The 18,753-nt window shown below is 38.9% G+C and overlaps 2 protein-coding genes across 2 annotated transcripts; both read left to right on the top strand.

The window, feature by feature from the left end:
* Positions 1 to 2,032: 2,032 nt before the first annotated feature.
* Positions 2,033 to 5,801, top strand: anks4b (ankyrin repeat and sterile alpha motif domain containing 4B). The gene is made up of 2 exons (XM_055004907.1): positions 2,033 to 2,567; positions 4,302 to 5,801. The coding sequence occupies exons 1-2, from the start codon at positions 2,407 to 2,409 to the stop codon at positions 5,431 to 5,433; spliced, it is 1,293 nt and encodes a 430-aa protein (XP_054860882.1). The 5' UTR covers positions 2,033 to 2,406; the 3' UTR covers positions 5,434 to 5,801.
* A 1,175-nt stretch (positions 5,802 to 6,976) lies between these two features.
* On the top strand, positions 6,977 to 18,409 carry si:ch211-256e16.3 (kelch-like protein 20). Its single transcript, XM_023281736.3, has 11 exons — positions 6,977 to 7,594; positions 8,413 to 8,547; positions 8,627 to 8,818; positions 10,806 to 10,949; positions 12,251 to 12,437; positions 13,751 to 13,897; positions 13,979 to 14,107; positions 15,913 to 16,089; positions 16,169 to 16,315; positions 16,393 to 16,558; positions 17,603 to 18,409. The coding sequence occupies exons 1-11, from the start codon at positions 7,319 to 7,321 to the stop codon at positions 17,757 to 17,759; spliced, it is 1,857 nt and encodes a 618-aa protein (XP_023137504.2). The 5' UTR covers positions 6,977 to 7,318; the 3' UTR covers positions 17,760 to 18,409.
* The last annotated feature ends 344 nt before the right edge of the window (positions 18,410 to 18,753 follow it).

Here is an 18,753-nt window from a genome sequence, read left to right as displayed (position 1 = left end):
GTTTTATCTAAAAAAAAAACAACAGCAAAAACTTTATGAACAAAACAACATGTATATACACGAGCTATATATGTGCAAAAGTGACACCAATTATTACATAAAATACAACTTTTATTTCATATTTTAAACATAATGTAGATTTTCCATCTTTTTAACTTTTACTTTGGTGACTTAAAAACATGATTATTTGTTCTAATGTAAATTAGCCTCAAAAATACTGGATATAGAGGACTCCTTTTTGTTTGTTTTACATCCAGATCCAGTGGGTTTTTTAAAAACAAAACAAAACAAAAGATAAAAATACCAAAAACTTAGCCTCAGCAATTTTATTATTTTTTTTTTATTATCATGCCTAGCTTTATTTAAAAAAAACTTATTAACAAAACAATGTGTATATAAGGCTACATATTTGACCCCAATAAATACATAAAATATACCCTTTATAATACAATGCTCATATTATGGAAATTTGAAATAGCGTCTGAAATACTGTATTTGTGCTTTATACTGCCACTACTTTAAATTCACAGCCCGGGAAATTGTATTTTTTACTCCACTAAGCTGTTTTACAAGTGAAGTTTCACAGAGAAAACTGCTTTTATGATGAAATATAATGTCTTGTAAAGATAAACTACCCAACTGTAGATGAAAATTGAGCTTAAACGAGCAGCTGATTCATGAATTGCCATCAATTAAAAAAAAAGATCAGCTGTGAGGGAAATCGTAAAGTTACTGAACATGATGGAATTCTGTCTGTTTAGAGGAAACACCTGGAAATCAGTGGGTGTGACTGAAACACTGAAGGGACTTTGCTTTCTTTTATCAGATTCATCCACTTAAACACTCCAATCTGGTGTTTAATGAAATGAAACGATGAAAAGGGGAAATGTGAGGAAAAACGTGATTGTGCAGGGTTTCAGTATGAGTAAAAAATCAACAGCTTTATCAGGCTTGACAACAGATGAAACATTTAAGTCCATTTTCATACAAAAGTGGTTGTATTTGAAGTTTCCAGCTTCTCACATGTGACAGAACACACTTTTAAAGGTGTCAGTTTGAGCTCTGGATAAATGGGATTTTGGCATTTATTAGGGCTAGGGTTAGGAGTTACTGGGAAATATGTTTATAAACTATTTTTTAAATAGCTTTTCGCATGTTTTATTTTTACTGTTTAATTTTACAGATTTTATTTTAACTTAGTTTGATTTTACAGATTTTAACTGTTTTGTCAAATCCATTTTTATTAATTGATTTTACAGATTTTATATCAGTTTATTTAAATTTTACAGATTTGCCCTGCTTTGCTCAAAAACAATTTTTACTAGTTTATTTTACAGATGTTATATACATTTATTTTGACTTTGCAGTTTCCCTGTTTTGTAGAATTAATTTAAATTAATTTATTATACAGATTCTATTTTAATTTATTTAAATTTTACAGATTTGCCATGCTTTGTTAACTTTACTTTATTGATTTATTTTACAGATTTTATTTAAATTTATTTAGATTTTACAAGTTTTCCCTATTTTGTAGAATTTATTTAAATTAAGCAATTTTACAGATTTTATTTAAATTTGCAAAAATTTTACAGATTTGCCCTGTTTTTTTAAATGTAGTTTTATTCATTTCTTTTCCAGATTTTATTTGAGTTTATTTAAATTTGACAAATTTGCCCTGTTTTGTTAAATTTATTTTTCATTAACTTAGTTTACAGATTTTATTCTAATTTATTTTCTTTTTACAGATTTTTTCTAGTTTTGTTAAATTTATTAATTTATTTTACAGATTTTATTGTAATTTATTTTAATTTTACAGATTTTGCCAGTTTTGTTTTATTTATTTTTAGCAATTAATTTTTGACTTTATTCGATTTTGTTTTAATTTGACCGATTTTCTCACATGTTCAAGCACAAATAATAGGTAGTAAAATCATATTATTTCACATGCTGCTGTAGATAATGTATGACAGAATAAATACTCAAGTTATACAAGTTATACAGTAAAACTCCAGAAGGAGAAATCAGTGTATTTTAATATGTTTAGGTATTAAATGTATAAATATTCATTAGTTCTGTTATTGTTTTCTGTAATGGATTCTTGTTAAGCAGTACTTTCCCTTTATATTGTGTTGTAATAATATTTGTAGGTGTGTATTTCTCTAAAAGGAGAAGCGTAAGTCCTATAAATGAGCAGAAAAGGCCTCAGTGTTGTGTTTTTCTCTCTCTAAGCTCTGAGCGCCTGGAGATGATGAGCTGTTTGAGGAAGTGAGCTGGACTTTGCTTTTGTTTTATGGCTCAGTGACGCCCCGTGATCACTTTGTTTGCTCGGCTCTGCTCATCCGACGGGGCGACGCACAAAAAGAAAGCGGCACATTTTAGTTTGCAGCTTTTCTGCTCTGCTCAGAGATGTCGAGGTACCACAAAGCGGCCATCGACGGCTACCTGGACCTCCTGAAGGAGGCCACGAGGAAGGACCTGAACACCGCCGACGAGGACGGCATGACTCCCACCTTACTGGCCGCTTTCCACGGACACATCGATGCTCTTCAGCTCATCTGCAGCAGAGAGTAAGCAAGAAAAACTCCTCTTTATCACCTGGGATTCATCTCACAGACATACACAGATTTACCTCTACAGGAGATATTTTCTTCCATAAAAACATCCTAATTTCCACTAAAATCTGTTCATTTAAATACAGTTTCTGTTGTTGTATTTAATGTGTGATTCCCTAAAACTACACTAAGATACACAGAGAAAAAGTTGGAGTTTTATGCTTGTTTTATGCGTTTTTTTCTCGCCACACCTGCTGCTCTCCCTCTTTGCACTCTTTAACCTGAACTCTCCCATAAGCTGAGCCAAATGTTTAATCGACCAAATCCTTGTTCCTCTAAAACAAAAGAGGCCTTCATGCAGCAGCTCCACCTCCAGCCCTCATTCAGAGCAACAAAGGACAGAATCTGGCACCACTTTGTAACTGAAAAATGGGATTCAGAGGAGAAGATTGTGAGGTCTTTAGTTTCCCAGCTACGTGGCCAGAACTCACCAAACTTTTCCGCTTTTGTCACCGCTGGTATTTATGAGCAGCTCAGCAATCACAAGTTTTATTGCTGCCACACCGAGGACTTTAAATCTTAATAGTTTACCAATTATCTTAGAAATATGTTGCTCTATGTGAGACTTTATGCGTCTTTTATCATATTTAGAGGCATAGTTTTGGTAAATTACTCCAGTTTATTTGCTTTATTGACAAGTTTAATCAAGTTGACAGAAAATATGAGGCTTTCCACAAACTTTCCACATAAAGTACATCAGGTCAGAGAAGATTTATTACATAATGTGACAAATTTTACTTTTAGTTATTATTTTAATTTAAAAAAATTTTGCTTAACTTTGTGTTTTTTTCACTGTATTTGTATTTATATGTAGTGATGTGAATATTTTTTTCTTTTCTTTTATATTATGCATTTTTCAAGAATAAATCAAGTAAAAAAAATCATGTAGATATGTTAACTCTAAACAAACACATGGCAACAGTGAAATATTCTTTAGTATTATTAAGATATTTCTATATTTTTTATAATTATTAGATAGAGAGCAGCAAAATAACAATAAAAATACTGAAAACCAGATAATAAAGGTAAAGTCAGCGATTCTAACTTAATACAGTATGTATTGATATAATATAATATAATATAATATAATATAATATAATATAATATAATATAATATAATATAATATAATATAATATAATATAATATAATATAATATAATATGTTAGTAACATAAGAAAATACAATATATCAATAGAACAAAATATAATATATTAATTTATAATAATGCATTAAATACATACAAGAAATTATAATATAATGTACTAATTACACTATAGCATAATATAATCTGAAATAATACTACATAGTATAATATAATATATTATAATATAATAATACTATATTAATTATGTATTTATTATATCATAATGTAATATTATACTATAGTAATTAATATAATATGCTTTAGTATAATATAATGTAATGCAATATAATATAATATAATATAATATAATATAATATAATATAATATAATATAATATAATATAATATAATATAATATAATATAATATAATATAATATAATACAATGAAATTCCTGACACAAATTATGTTTAGAATTATTAGAGAGTAGCAGGATATTAACAATAATCTCGAAAACAAAGTATTAAAGGTAAAGTCATCGATTCTAATCTAACAGTTTTTGAAATGCAGAGAAAATCTCCTCACATTGTTTTTCTTGTTATTTAGAGGAGATCCCAACCGGAGTGACATCTGGGGAAACACACCGCTGCACCACGCAGCAGCCAATGGCCACATGCACATCATCAGCTTCCTGGTCAACTTCGGGGCCAACCTGTTCTCTCTGGACAATGACTTCCACACGGCCATGGACGTGGCGGCTTCTCGGGACCACATGGACTGTGTGCGCTTTCTGGACGATGCCACCTCCAGGCAGACCAACCAAAACCCAAAAAAGGTCGCCAGCCAAAAGAAGGAGGCCGAAGTAGAGGCGAAAAAACGAGTGAAACTCTGTGAGAAGGTGAAGAAGAGACACCAGACCAAGATGGACAAACTGCAGCGTGGATCGGGCAGCATCAGGTCAACTTCGGAGGCCAGTGTGGCGTCGTCTTTCTCAAACGGCGGCACCATGAGTAGCGTCAACGAGCAGTTCTCCAAGCTGATCGCTGCAGAAAAGTCCGGTTCTCTGACGGCCAGGATGAAAGGAACGCTGCAGAAAAGGCTCGGGAAGAAGGACAAGAACACGCTGCAGAGGTCGGCAGGAGACGCGAACGTTATCTTCCTCAAACAGGACAACGGGAAGTCCGACAACCCCGAGTTTCTAGGAGTCTTCAACGAGCAAGACGAGGGAATGTCAGACGAAGACAGGATGGAAGAGTTTGATGAAGTCAACGGCAACGAAGAGGGCGGCCAAATCAAGCAGTCCATCTTCAACCGGCCCGGCCTCGGAGGTCTGATGTTCATGAAGAAGATGGGGCTGGAGTCGGACGACATCCCCAGCGGCAACAACGAGAGCCTCGGTTACCTCGTTCAGAACGAGCTGTTTGACCCGGACGAAGACGCTGCCGGCTTCGTTGGGGCAGAAGAGCTGCCCTGGGAGCAGGAAGACCTGGGCCTGGACGACGACGAAGACGAGGAAACGTCTCCTCTGGATGTGTTCCTGTCCAGCATCTCCCTGCCAGAGTTCGCCCTGGCCTTCAGCAGGGAGCACCTGGACCTGGAGGCCCTCATGCTCTGCTCCGACGATGACTTGAAGGGGATCCGCATCCAGCTGGGACCCAGGAAGAAGATCCTGGAGGCTGTAGCTCGCAGAAAAAATGCCCTGGAGACTCCTGGAACCATCAAGGACAGCATCTTGTGATCACACTGAGAACAGTTATTTATAATCCAATCTGAAACCTGAAAGTAGTCTGTTTCTCCTGTAAAGAGCAAACCGTTTCCCAACAACAAATCCTGCTTTTTAAAGTGATCCTACTTTGACTCTTTGGATATGAAATAAGATTGTGGAATACTCGACTACACCCTGGTGTTTTAAAAAGAGAATAACTAATGAACACAACCGTGATCTTAAATCATAACAGGACTTTAATATTGACAGAAACAAGAGATGTTCTGGTGATTGTTTCTCTCCATAAATGAGATAACGGTGGCTGATTCGGTTGTGCTATTCTATGTTTTTGACTGTTCACAACATGCTTGTCAAACAAATAAAACGCATGTACAAGATAATGTCTCCCGGTTAATATTCTGTCTGTATTTCCTTTGGGACAGAGAGATAATGGTGATGAAATTAAATCTCCAGCTTGGCTTTTAAACTCTAAAAATATGCCGAGAAGCTGCATTTCCAGTTGTATTTAGCACAGACTGGATCATAGATCTGTAGTATTTAGTTGTTTTTTTTTGTCACATGCTCATGCAGTCTGTGCAGTAAAATGCAAGGCTGTGCAATAACAATCAGACATTATGAAAAAGGAGAAATCTTTAAAAAAAAAAAAAAAAAACTCTTAAAAATTTTTTTAAAATGCCATAAATAATGAGGCAGAGATCTTAAGCTGTAGTGCAGTTGTGCAAGAGTGCAGTTAGAATAGAATAGAATAGAATAGAATAGAATAGAATAGAATAGAATAGAATAGAATAGAATAGAATAGAATAGAATAGAAGTGCAAAGTAAGATAAAATACACTAAATTCAACTTTGTATCCTATAATGTAATATAGTATAATATGATGTAGTGTGATATAATATAAAAATATATAATCAAATATGATAGAATAGAATCTAAAATAATAAAATATAACTTAAAGTAGTATAGTATAGTATGGTATGGTATGGTATGGTATGGTATGGTATGGTATGGTATGGTATGGTATGGTATGGTATGGTATGGTATGGTATGGTATGGTATGGTATGGTATAGTATAGTATAGTATAGTATAGTATAGTATAGTATAGTATAGTATAGTATAGTATAGTATAATAGAATATAATATGATATAATATAACATGATATAATGTGATATAATATAATAATATGTAATAAATATAATAGAATAGAATATAAAATAAAAAATATAACTTACATGGTATAGTATAGTACAGTATAGTATAGTATAGCATAAAATAATATAATGTAATAGAGTGTAATATTAAACAAAATAAAAAAATATATAACATGATATAATATAATATAATATAATATAATATAATATAATATAATATAATATAATATAATATAATATAATATAATATAATATAATATAATACAATACAATACAATACAATACAATACAATACAATACAATACAATACAATACAATATAATATAATAAAGATAGTATACGGAAGGTGACGAGATAAACGAAGCCGGAAGTACCGGGACGGTAATGCTCTTTCTGGTGGGCGGGTCTTCCGGTTCCGGTGTGAATCTCGGCTGTTTGGTGTCACGATGATGTCTCTCAGGTAGAATGTAGCAGATGATGTCTAGCAGGTAAAATGTTCCAGATGATGTCTAGCAGGTAAAATGCTCCAGAGTTCCGGCCTTCCTCTCACCTGGATGTTCGCTGTCGGTGTGTCTCCAGCGGGACCGGAGGAGTCGCTTCAGGGCGGCTGGTGTTCGCCGCTGAGCCTCGTTAATCTCGGCGTGTCTCCGCCTCGCTGCTGCTCGGAGACTCTTTAATCCTCTCCGGAGTCTCTGGTTCCTCTTCAGCGGCTCCGTTCCCCTCCGGAGCCCCGTAACTGAGCCTCTCATGGCGGACCTCGGCGGCGCCGCTCCGCCCGCTCCGTCCACCATGAACGTGACGTTCCCGGTGCAGGAGGAGGACGGCGCCGTGGCCGCCGCTCCTCCGGCCGCCCTGAGCAGCGAGGACTACCTGTTCGTGGAGAGCCGCCACCCGAGCACCGTCCTGCAGGGCCTCAACAGCCTGCGGCTCAACAACGCCTTCTGCGACGTGACGCTGTGCTGCGGCGGCCAGGAGTTCCCCTGTCACCGCATCGTGCTGGCCTCCTTCAGCTCCTACTTCCAGGTAAATCTGGCCTGGTGGTGGATCCAGAGACCTGGGAAAGTTCTGGCAGACACTCACCATTTAGTCTAAATCATCTGCTCAGAGTAGGGCATCTAAAAAAGTTCAGTGTTCTCTGACTGGTACTCAAAAAAGTGAGCATTTTCAAAATTATTAAGGCTTATAGAGCATTAGAAAATCATGGAAAAGTTCTATATTTTCCATCAGATACTCAAATATATATAATTATACATAAATTGTCTGCTCATAGTAGTGCATCTAAAAAAATAATGAAAAAGTTGAGTGTTCTCCATCATATACTCAAAAAAAGTCAATATTTAATCATATTTTAAGCTTTTTTTGTTTTTATTTTGATAAATATGTCTTATATATAATTAGAAAATCAGTAAAGTTCATTATTTTTCATCATTATTCAAATAAGTGAACATTTTGAAATATTTCAAACTTTTTTCTTGTAACTTTGATTAACATGGCTTATAGAAAATTAGAAAATCATGAAAAAATTCAATATTATCATATATATTCTTGTGCGAGATGCTCCAGAAAAATGATAATATAAGATGTCTTCCCAAAAAAGGCAGTAAATTATCTGCTCATAGTGGTGCATCTAGAAAAAATGATGACAAAATTCAGTATTCTCCATTACAAACTCAAAAAAAAAAAAAGTATTTGTATTTCAGGCTTTTTTTTTTTGTTAGAATTTGGATGAATATGGCTTACAGAAAATGAGAAAATCATGTAAAAGTTCAGTATTTTCCATCCCAAGGTTCTTTTCTCAGGCTTTAATTTTTCCATAAAATGAGAACGTTGTGTTCCTGCAGGCGATGTTCTCCACAGACCTGATCGAGTCCAAACAGGAGCGAGTCGCCATCAACGGCGTGGAGCCTCAGATGATCGGCATGCTGGTCAGCTACGCCTACACCTCCGAGGTCTACATCTCCAAAGCCAACGTTCAGGTAAACCATCCTCTCATCTTCTCCCCCTCCTCTCCGCTGTCGTCCGTCTCCAGAGATGATTTTCTGTTTTTTTTTCCAGGCGCTGCTGGCAGCCGCCAACCTGCTGGACGTGATGGCGGTCCGAGAGGCCTGCTGCCGCTTCATGGAGCGTCAGATGGACGAGATGAACTGTGTGGGAATCCACTGCTTTGCCGAGGCTCATTCCTGCAAGGTCCTGGAGAAACGCAGCATGGACTACATCCTGGAGCACTTCAGCAGTGTTTACCAGCAGGTCTGAGGGTTTAAACATCTCATTACTGCTGCAAAATACAAATACAATGAAACAGACTTCATCCTGGACCTACGCTACCAGTCAAAAGTTTGGACACACCTTCTCATTTAACGTTTTTTCTTTATTTTCATGACTGTTTACATTGTGGATTCTCACTGAAGGCATCAAAACTATGAATGAACACATATGGAATTATGTAGTAAACAAAAATGTGTGAAATAAGTCAAAACATGTTTTATATTTTAGATTCTTCAAAGTAGCCACCCTTTGCTTTGATCACTGCTTTGTACACTCTTGGCATTCTCTGGATGAGCTTCATGAGGTAGAACCTGAAATGGTTTTCACTTCACAGATGTGTCTTGTCAAGGTTCATTTGTGGAGTTTCTTGCCTTCTTAATGGAGTTGGAACCATCAGTTGTGTTGTGCAGAAGTCAGGTTGGTCCACAGTTGACAGCCCTATTTGACAACTGTTAGAATCCATATTATGGCAAGAACCAATCAGCTAAAGAGAAACAACAGTCCATCATTACTTTAAGAACTGAAGATCAGTCAGTCTGGAAAATTGCTAAAACTTTAAATGTATCCCCAAGTGCAGTCGCAAAAACCAACCCTAACCCTCTACGACCAAACTGGTTCACATGAGGACCTCCCCAGGAAAGGAAGACCAAGAGTCTCCTCTGCTGCTGAGGAGAAGTTCATCCAAGTCTCCAGCCTCAGAAATGGCAAGTTAACATCAGCTCAGATTAGAGCCCAGATAAATGCCTCAGAGTTCTAGTAGCAGACACATCTCTACATCAACTGTTCAGAGGAGACTGAACCAATCAGGCCTTTATGGTCAAACAGCTGCTAAGAAACCACTACTAAGGAAAAGCAACAAGCAGAAGAGATTAGTTTGGGCCAAGAAACACAAGGAATGGACATTAGACCAGTGGAAATCTGTGCTTTGGTCTGATGAGTCCAAATCTGATGTCTTTGGTTCCACCCACTGTGTCTTTGTGAGACCAGAAAAGGTGAATGGATGGTCTCTACATGCATGGTTCCTACCATGAAGCATGGAGGAGGAGGTGTGATGGTGTGGGGGTGCTTTGCTGGTGACACTGTTGGGGATTTATTCCAAACTGAAGGCACACTGAACCAGCATGGCTACCACAGCATCCTGCAGCAACATGACATCCCATCTGGTTTATGTTTAGTTGGACCATCATTTATTTTTCAACAGGACAATGAGCCCAAACACACCTCCAGGCTGTGGAAGGACTATCTGACCAAGAAGGAGATGATGGAGATGACCTGGCCTCCACAGTCACCTGACCTAAACCCAATCCAGATGGTTTTGGATGAGATGGACCACAGAGTGAAGGCAGAAGGACCAACAAGTGCTCAGCATCTCTGGGAACTCCTTCAAGACTGTTGGAAACCATTTCAGGTTCTACCTCATGAAGCTCATCCAGAGAATAACAAGAGTGTGCAAAACAGTGATCAAAGCAAAGGGTGACTATTTTGAAGAATCTAAAATATAAAACATGTTTTGACTTATTTCACACTTTTTACTACATAATTCTACATGTGTTCATTCATAGTTTTGACGCCTTCAGTGAGAATCTACAATGTAAATAGTCATAAAAATAAAGAAAAAAACATTAAATGAGAAGGTATGTCCAAACTTTTGACTGGTAGTGTATATTCAAACGTGATTTTATATTGAAGTGCATGTAGTTCTGACACTGTCTCATAATGAAGAAAATCTCTTTAAATTGTGGCCAAATCAAAGTGAAACTAAAGGTATTTATTGTTGAATAAAGTTGAATATTCTCTGTAATAAATACTAATAAACTGATCAGTTTTCTTATTTGTGGCGGGCTAGCTCCTTTCGTCCAGGTGAGCTGCACGTGAAAGGTGCTTAACGCTGATAATCTGCTTACTGTGTGTTGACTTTGAACTTTCAGAGAGCATGAGGAGCTCTAACAGTTGTGGTTTTATCCCCCAGGAGGAGTTTCTGTCTCTCTGCATGGACAAACTGACAGAAATCATCGCCAGTGACCTTCTCAACGTCCCCAAAGAAGAGGTGGTGTTCGAGGCCGCCATGCTGTGGTTGAAAAAATGTCCATCCCGCAAGCAGAGCTTTGAAAAGGTCGGATACACTTTAAACTCTTTTAGTTTGTTCCGAGTCTCTGCCTAGTTTTCGTCTCAACAGCTGCTGGTCCTGAAGTTGTCCATAAATCAGAGAATTTATGAGAGTTTCTCTGGAAGACGAAACCTGAGTTCAGGATGTTTCAGTTATTTGTGGCACTTTGTAGTTAAGTTGTTTCTTCAAACCAGCCTGCTGCTGCAGAACCACATTACTACTAATAATACTACTACTAGTACTACTAGTACTACTAGTACTAAAACTACTTCTGTTTCTTTCTTTTTCTATTTCTTTTGTCTTCTTTCTTGTTCTTTCTTCTTTCATCTTCTTTCTTCCTCTTTTGTCTTCTTTTCTTTTTCTGTCTTCTAATTCTTCTTTCTTTGTTCTTCCTCCTTCTTCTTTCCTCTTCTTCTTCTTTCTTGTCTTCTTTCTTCATCTTTCTTCCTTTTATTTTCTTTATTTTTCTTCTACTTTCTTCTTCTTCTTTTGTCTTCTTTCTTTTTCCTTTCTTCTTCCTCCTTTCTTCTTTCTTGTTCTAATTCTTCATTCTTCTTCTTTCCTTCTTCTTCTTTCTTTGTTTTTTTCTTCTGTCTTCTTTTTTCTTCTTCATCTTTTTCTTCCTTCCTTCTGCTACTTCTTTCTACTTGCTTTCTTTCCTCTTCTTTCTTCTCCTACTTCTATTTTCTTCTTATTCTTTCTTTCTTTCTTTCTTCTTTTTCTTTCTTCCTTCTTTCTTCTTCTTAGACTGTCTCACACTTATTCTTCTCTCAGTCATGTTCACCTCCCTGGTTTTAATACAGTCTTTTGTTGTGCAGCAGCTCTATCAGGGAGGTCGTGATGGAGATGAATTTTAGATTAGCATCAGTAGATGCTCTGTTTTAAACACCCACAATCCTAAAATGTCATCCGCAGGTCTGTAACAGGTGGCCTCAAATCCTCCTGTTGGAGATCAGAATCAGAAGGTTTGATTGCTAAGTAGGTTTTCACAGACATGTACGATGACTTGGTGTTTATAGATTAAAAAGTGCTGCCAGTCATAGACATTAACTGTAAAAAAGTGTTATATGTCATATTAGCAGTATGTGTAACCAAGGGTTTGTAAATCACAAAATGTCATAGAATATTTTCAGTGTGGAGGAAATGAGTCACCTGGTTCCACAGTACGTCATGTAAACAAGAACTTAAAATGTGCAAGAGGATGATATTAATCGAATTAAAAGCTGAACGTTAATGTAAAGTATCTAACCAACATTATTCCAATAGAGGTCCAAGTGAATCAGATTTCTGTGTTTGTTCCTCTACAGGTCCTGGAGCACATCCGCCTGCCCCTCATCAGCCCCTACTACCTCCACGACGTCATCGAGTCTGTGGACGTGGTGATGGAGAACCAGGGCTGCCAGAGGCTCATCTCCGAGGCCAAAGACTACCTGCTGCTGAAGGACCGCCGTGGGGAGCTGTACTGCCCCAGAGCCCGGCCTCGCCGCTCCACAGGTGAGCACACCTGCAGCTGTCGGCCAATCACACAAGAGAGGCTGAATCTAGTGCTTTGTTTTCAGCTCTCCGAGGCGTTTTGGTCCACGCGATGTTTGTGTTTTGGTCTTTCAGAAATGTGTCGAGGGATGAGACTTTAATGCGTTCATTTTGAATAATTAATTACTGAAAAAACAACATGTTACAAAAAACAAGGCATTTAAAGTTTTCTTTTAAATATCATCCTGATGGCAGCTTGGATAAAAGCGTGGTTTAGAGTTTTCTTTCACCTCAATGCAAAACGTGTTGCTGTTAGCACCAGAGCTAACGTTAGCTACGACAGTCCTGGTACCGGCTAATGGTGTAGCCATCCCATAATAGACCACTTTTCAAGACACTAAAAGTGCTTGAGTTTACAAAAAGTCTTAAATGTTGAAAATAATCACTATAATTTCATTTTGAGTTTGCAGTAATCTGTGAATGTAGTAGACAGATGAAAAATGCAGATAAATAGAAATAAAACAAACATTTTTGTTGCTTAAGTTCACATATATGTCTGTTTATCGATTCAGTCATCAACCTAAATTTATTTAAATTGGAAAATTTTGACAAAAATCTAATTAATTGCAATTAATTAATTGCAAAGCCTCTGATTAATTAGATGATTTTTTTTTTTGATTGCGTCCCACCAATAATTTTCTGTAATATTTAGTTGATTTAAATGTGTCAAATTCAGGAGTTCTGTCCCTAAATTGTCGAAATGTTCAGTAGACTCATGGGTCAGACTGTCAGCCTTCTTGTATCTTCACTATTTATATCCATGAAATATACTGTTATTTTCATTTTGAACAATCAGATCTGGTACTTTTGTTTATTTTGCTTTGTTTTATTTTTTATTCTCCTACTAATATTCCTTAACTATTTTCGATTTGATCTTGTAAAAATGCAAATTTCCCCACTGTGAGATTAATAAATGCTCATCTTATCTTATTTCTAACCCTAGCCAAAAATTGATTAATTTGATTAGGATTCATGTTTGAGCAAAACTGAAAACACAGATTTTCTTGGTCTATTATGACATTAAACCACATCTGCAAGACATTTTAATATATCATGTGGCGTGTTTTATCACTTTTTCTAACATATTCTGGACAAACTCATTAATTGACTAATTGTTAAACTAATCAGACTAATTATTGATAAAATAATCATCAGTCGCAGTCCTGCAAACCCCTGCTGCACCCTACAGTCGCTTTTATTTGAGGTTTTATCAGATTAGTGTCCATCCAGCTCGCTCACCTCTGCTCCTTTTACTCCTGTTGCCACGGCGACAGGCACAGCCGAAGTGATCGTGACGGTCGGCGGCGAGGACGACAAGGTGGTGCTGCGCAGCGTGGAGAGCTTCGATCCGGTGACCAACCAGTGGAAGAACCTGGCCTGCCTGCCCTTCGCCGTCAGCAAACACGGGCTGGTCGTGTCCGGTGAGCTTCAGTTAGATCAAAACTCTCTGTAATTTACTGGACATGAAGCTGATTGCTGCTGAAACACGGATCTCTCTGCAGATTCCACTCTGTATTTAGCCGGAGGGGAGTTTCCTGACGGCTCGGCCAGCAGGGAGATGTGGCGCTACGACCCCTGCTTCGACTCCTGGATGGAGATGGCTCCTATGAACGTTGCTCGCTCTGAGTTAGGTGAGACGGCCTCGATGTGACGGACCAATCACCTGCCTGGCCGATTATCGTGGCAGATACTTGGATTATCTTCTATTTCAGGTGTGATGCAGCCTCCTCTCTCTGTCTGCAGTCCCCGAAATGCCTCTCGAGCTGCAAAAACTGAACAAGAAACCAGGAAATTAGCTTCTCTCACAGTGGCTAATGCTATGCTTATGGCTAAATTAGCAGGCAGCTACAGATTAACCTGAAAGAGTCTAGAAAACTGCTTTGAGATCTGGAACTTGAAGTGATAGAACAGTGAAAGATCAATAAAATAAATAATTTTACATATTCAGTAATAAGTCTAGTTGTTAATGACAGGTTCTCTGCTATCACATGTTGTTAAAACATTACGTTATCTGTATAGGCTCCAATTATCTGTTATCTTGTCCAATAATCGGCATCAGTATCGACCCTTTAACACCTTCATCAGTCGATTCCTTTCTTTTGTCATGAACTGAAAGCTTCCATCATCATACATTACCTCATTTTGCTTCTCTAGACCATTATTTCCTGTTTCTGTCTTTCATTTTAACCTCGTTTATCAAAACAAATCAACCCTGGCTCCCTCTGATGGACCAAACCTCTAATGAAGGACATCTTTGTTCTCTCTCCAATAGAGATCAACCGATATGTATGTTTTTGTAGGGTCGATACCAATGCAGATTATTGGGGAATCAAGACCGGTAACCAATATTTGGAACCAATGTACATTTAATGTTAGAAGGAAACTACTATTCTTCAGTTATAAGGATTACTCTACCTGAAGGCTACGCTAGTAGTAGGAGTCTATGCCTAAATTAGCCTCTAGCCCTGGTGAAAATGTGCTGGTTTGTGGTGACGGTTTGTGTTTCCTGTTGGTTCTGTCTCTGCTATGGAGACATTTCTGAGACCACAGACAGAATGAGGCAGTTTCAGACTCAAAGCGGTTCATTTAATTGAAGAAATAGTTGGAAAAAACACCAAATATCAGCCCTGATAGTCACCCAGGTTGGTAATTGGTCCATCCCTACTCTCCCTTATTATTGTTTTTTAATCTGCAGGTTGTCTGTAGCCAACTATCCTTGAACTTTAGCATCACTTCCTGTGTAGTTCAACTGTGAACCAACGGAGGAAGTAAAAGCGTGTTGTTCCACGTTTTTTTTTTTTTTTTTTATTCTTTATTTTACCAGGTACGATCAGTTGAGAACAATTTCTCATTTACAATGATGACCTAGCAAGAGGCCCCAGCAGGAAGGAAGATAACAAACAAACAATACATTTACAAAAAAGGACACACAAGTGTTTAAACAGCCTAGATTAATGCTAGCAGTTCAGTGAAAACACTCAGCATGTGCAGCGGTCACCTAGAGTCTGCTGCAGCTTCTGCTTAAACATGTAAAGTGATGGAAGAGATGACAGTTTGAGAGATTTTTGGAGGGAATTCCAATCGATTGCTGCAGCAAAGTGAAAGGAATTCCAGCCAAAGACAGTTGGGAACCTTGGAGATAGAGAGTGGTATGAGATCACTGGACCTCAGGTGGTCGTTGTTTTGGGAGGGGTGGTAGAGGTTGGAGAAGTATTGAGGTGTCTTCCCTGGTAGGGTGTGGTAGATGAGTAAAAGCCAAAGCTGGAGTCGTCTGGTGTGAAGGGAGGAACAACCCACCAGTTTGCAAAGGTCACAATGGAGGGTGGAGAAAGGTGCACTGGTAGCAGGACGGATGCCTGAGTGATGATGGAGGGCATCAAGCCTGTTGAGGGCACACTGTTCGGGCTAAATGACCATCATAATGTTCTGCTTTCAGGCCTGGTGATGCTGGATGGCTTCGTTTATGCCGTTGGGGGGTGGGAGGGACGCTCTCGTCTGGACTCGGTGGAGTGCTACAACCCCTACACCAACGCCTGGCAGTTCACCGAGTCCGTCAAGATGGCCGTCACGAGTCCTGCAGTGGTGGCGCTGGACGGTCTGCTCTACGTTACCGGTAAGAAGCTCTCCTTGTTTCCTGTTAAAATCTCACTCCATTACTTGTCGGGAACAATTTGCCTCCTGGGTGTTCGTAGGCGGTGCTGTTCTAGAGGACGGCGACGGCACAGACCTCGCTCAGGTGTACAACCCTAAAACCACGGCATGGACGGAGGTCGCCCCCATGCAGATCGCTCGCTCCGGCTCGGCTGCTTGTACGCTCAAAGGAAAGATCTACGTCATTGGTAAGAAACTCGACAGCACTCCTCCTCCGTGGTCACTCATGAAGTGACGTTCTGCTAAACCCGGTGATGTTTCTCAGGTGGCTGGCACGCTTCCACCGAGAACACGGATAAGGTGGAGTGTTACAATCCCAAGACCAACCAGTGGACCATGTGTGCCCCGATGAAGGAGCGGCGCTACCGGCCCGGCGCTGCTGTGGTGGACGGGAAGATCTACGTCCTGGGAGGAGAGGAGGGCTGGGACAGGTGAGGGCTTTAGTTTATTATATCCAGAAATGACCAGTGCAGTTTGAGGACATTAACTCTGCATCTGTCAAAACTTGTGATGGCTGGGTGACAGATTATTCATGGAATTTTGTCAATTTAACTGGAATAGAGCAGGAAAAAGGAACAAGTGTGAATAAGATAATCCAAATACAGAAGAAGAATGCAAAAAGTGATTAAACCTGAAAAATAAATCTGTATTTGCTACTTCACTAAGTGCAGTTTTGCAGCTTAGAGTCATTAATGTGATCAGAGGGCTGCAATACGAAACCAGTTCAACACATCCAGACTTTCGTTGTATCAGTCGGCTTGACAGAAACTAAAACCTCCATCAGAGATGACGGATATCTTGAAGGTTTTTAATTTTCTTTGTTAACTCAGACTTTCTGCTTGAGGTTCTGAGTGCATTCACACAAAAGGAGGCTCATTATGTGACATCTCTCTCAGCTCCGCAGCATCAGTTACCATGGAGATCACACTCCGCAGCATCAGTTACCATGGTGATGTAGATGTGCAGCATCAGTTACCATGGTGAACTAGCTTCGCAGCATCCGTTGCCATGGTGATCTACCTATACAGCATCGGCTACCATGGAGCTCTTGCTCTACAGCATCAGTTGCCATGGTGATCTAGCTGTGCAGCATCAGTTACTGTGGCGATCTAAATCTGCATCATCAGTTACCATGGAGATCTTACTCCGCAGCATCAGTGACCATGGTGATCTAACTCCACAGCATCAGTTACCTTGGAGATCTAGCTCTGAAGCATCAGTTACCATGGAGATCTAGCAGGTTTAAAGAGAGAAAGCTTCATGACGCTAAAAACTCAACATTCCTGCTGACTCACTTCAGTTCGGCCATCAGTTGACTGAATGTTTACATTCATTCAAAACACAAAGAGGAAAATATAAAAGGATCTTTCGGTTCCTGATTTAGCTTCTCTGATTTGATAACAGGAGCATGACCCTGTTTCCTGTCAGATACAGTTGAATTAATGGTTATTTAACGCTGGTCACTCTCTGTGCAGATACCATGACACTATTGAGAGATACTGCGATGACACTGACACCTGGGAGATCGTCGGGGAGATGCCGACCAGTCGCAGCTGGCTCAGCTGCGTGTCTCTGCAGCTGAGGAAGGACATCCGCATGTGCAGCTGTCCAGGGGCGGCCAATGAGAACTGAGGCGGGACACCGAGCAGGAAGTCCTCGGTAGTCATTATTAGCACCCTCCAGGTGACGGTGCGCTACGAAGCTCCGAGCCGTGGAGAGCAGTGGACTAAGAAGTGACGCCTAGAATTGGCTCGGAGATGTTCAAGCTGTCGCTAAAGTTGTCACCGGCGACGGATTGTGGAGTCGCACTCGTGTGGTCTCCTGTTATTCATGTGGCGGCAAAGTTACTGTGATCCACGAATCACTCAGCAGCAGAGACTCTGTGTGACGTGAACATGTTTAGGTTGTTTCTGTGTCCAGCAGCTCCAATCAGAAGGTTTCCAGCCAACATAGTGTATTTTTGTATTGTTATGTGATGTATTTATTGGAGGTTGGTAAACATTTTGTTTTATTATTAAAAAAAAAAAAAAAAAAAAAAAAAAAAAACGCTCTGTGGGCCAAAGAAGCGAATTGTAAACTGATGCTAATTGAAGGTAACCTGTGAAAGACGTGTTTATGTGAGCAGTGTTTTGTAATTACACTTTGTAAGTTCTCAATGATTGTCTTTGCTACCTGTAACATGTTGAGTATACAGTATTTTTGTAACGTAACTTGCGTCATGCATTTTAGTGGCTTTAAGTGGAGCTGGATTGTAATAAACATGTTTAATTCTTTACTGTGAATGCTGGCAGTTTCATTTTACAAATAAAAAAAACCCCAAAATTTAATTGCCTACAAGAGTCATGCAGTTTTGAAGATCATTACTAGGATTTTGTGTTTGGCTTCTTACAATATGTATCTATCTGGTATCTATGAAGTCAAAACAGTAGGGCTAGTACTCCAGATTACTGCTGAAACTGTGATCCACTAGTTTTCAGCTGGCTACCCATCTTCTTGTATCCTTTTCCAGATTCGTTATGTCACACAATCAGATTGTTTTAGGGATTATTTTCCATGTGGCGCCACGATACAGACATGCAGATAGACATAGACACCAAAATTAAGAAAAGTTCTGGTCTTTACAGGT

This window comes from Amphiprion ocellaris, chromosome 19 (genome assembly GCF_022539595.1).
Source record: "Amphiprion ocellaris isolate individual 3 ecotype Okinawa chromosome 19, ASM2253959v1, whole genome shotgun sequence".
NCBI classification, from domain to species: domain Eukaryota; kingdom Metazoa; phylum Chordata; class Actinopteri; family Pomacentridae; genus Amphiprion; species Amphiprion ocellaris.
This window is presented reverse-complemented; position numbering and strand designations above follow the sequence as displayed.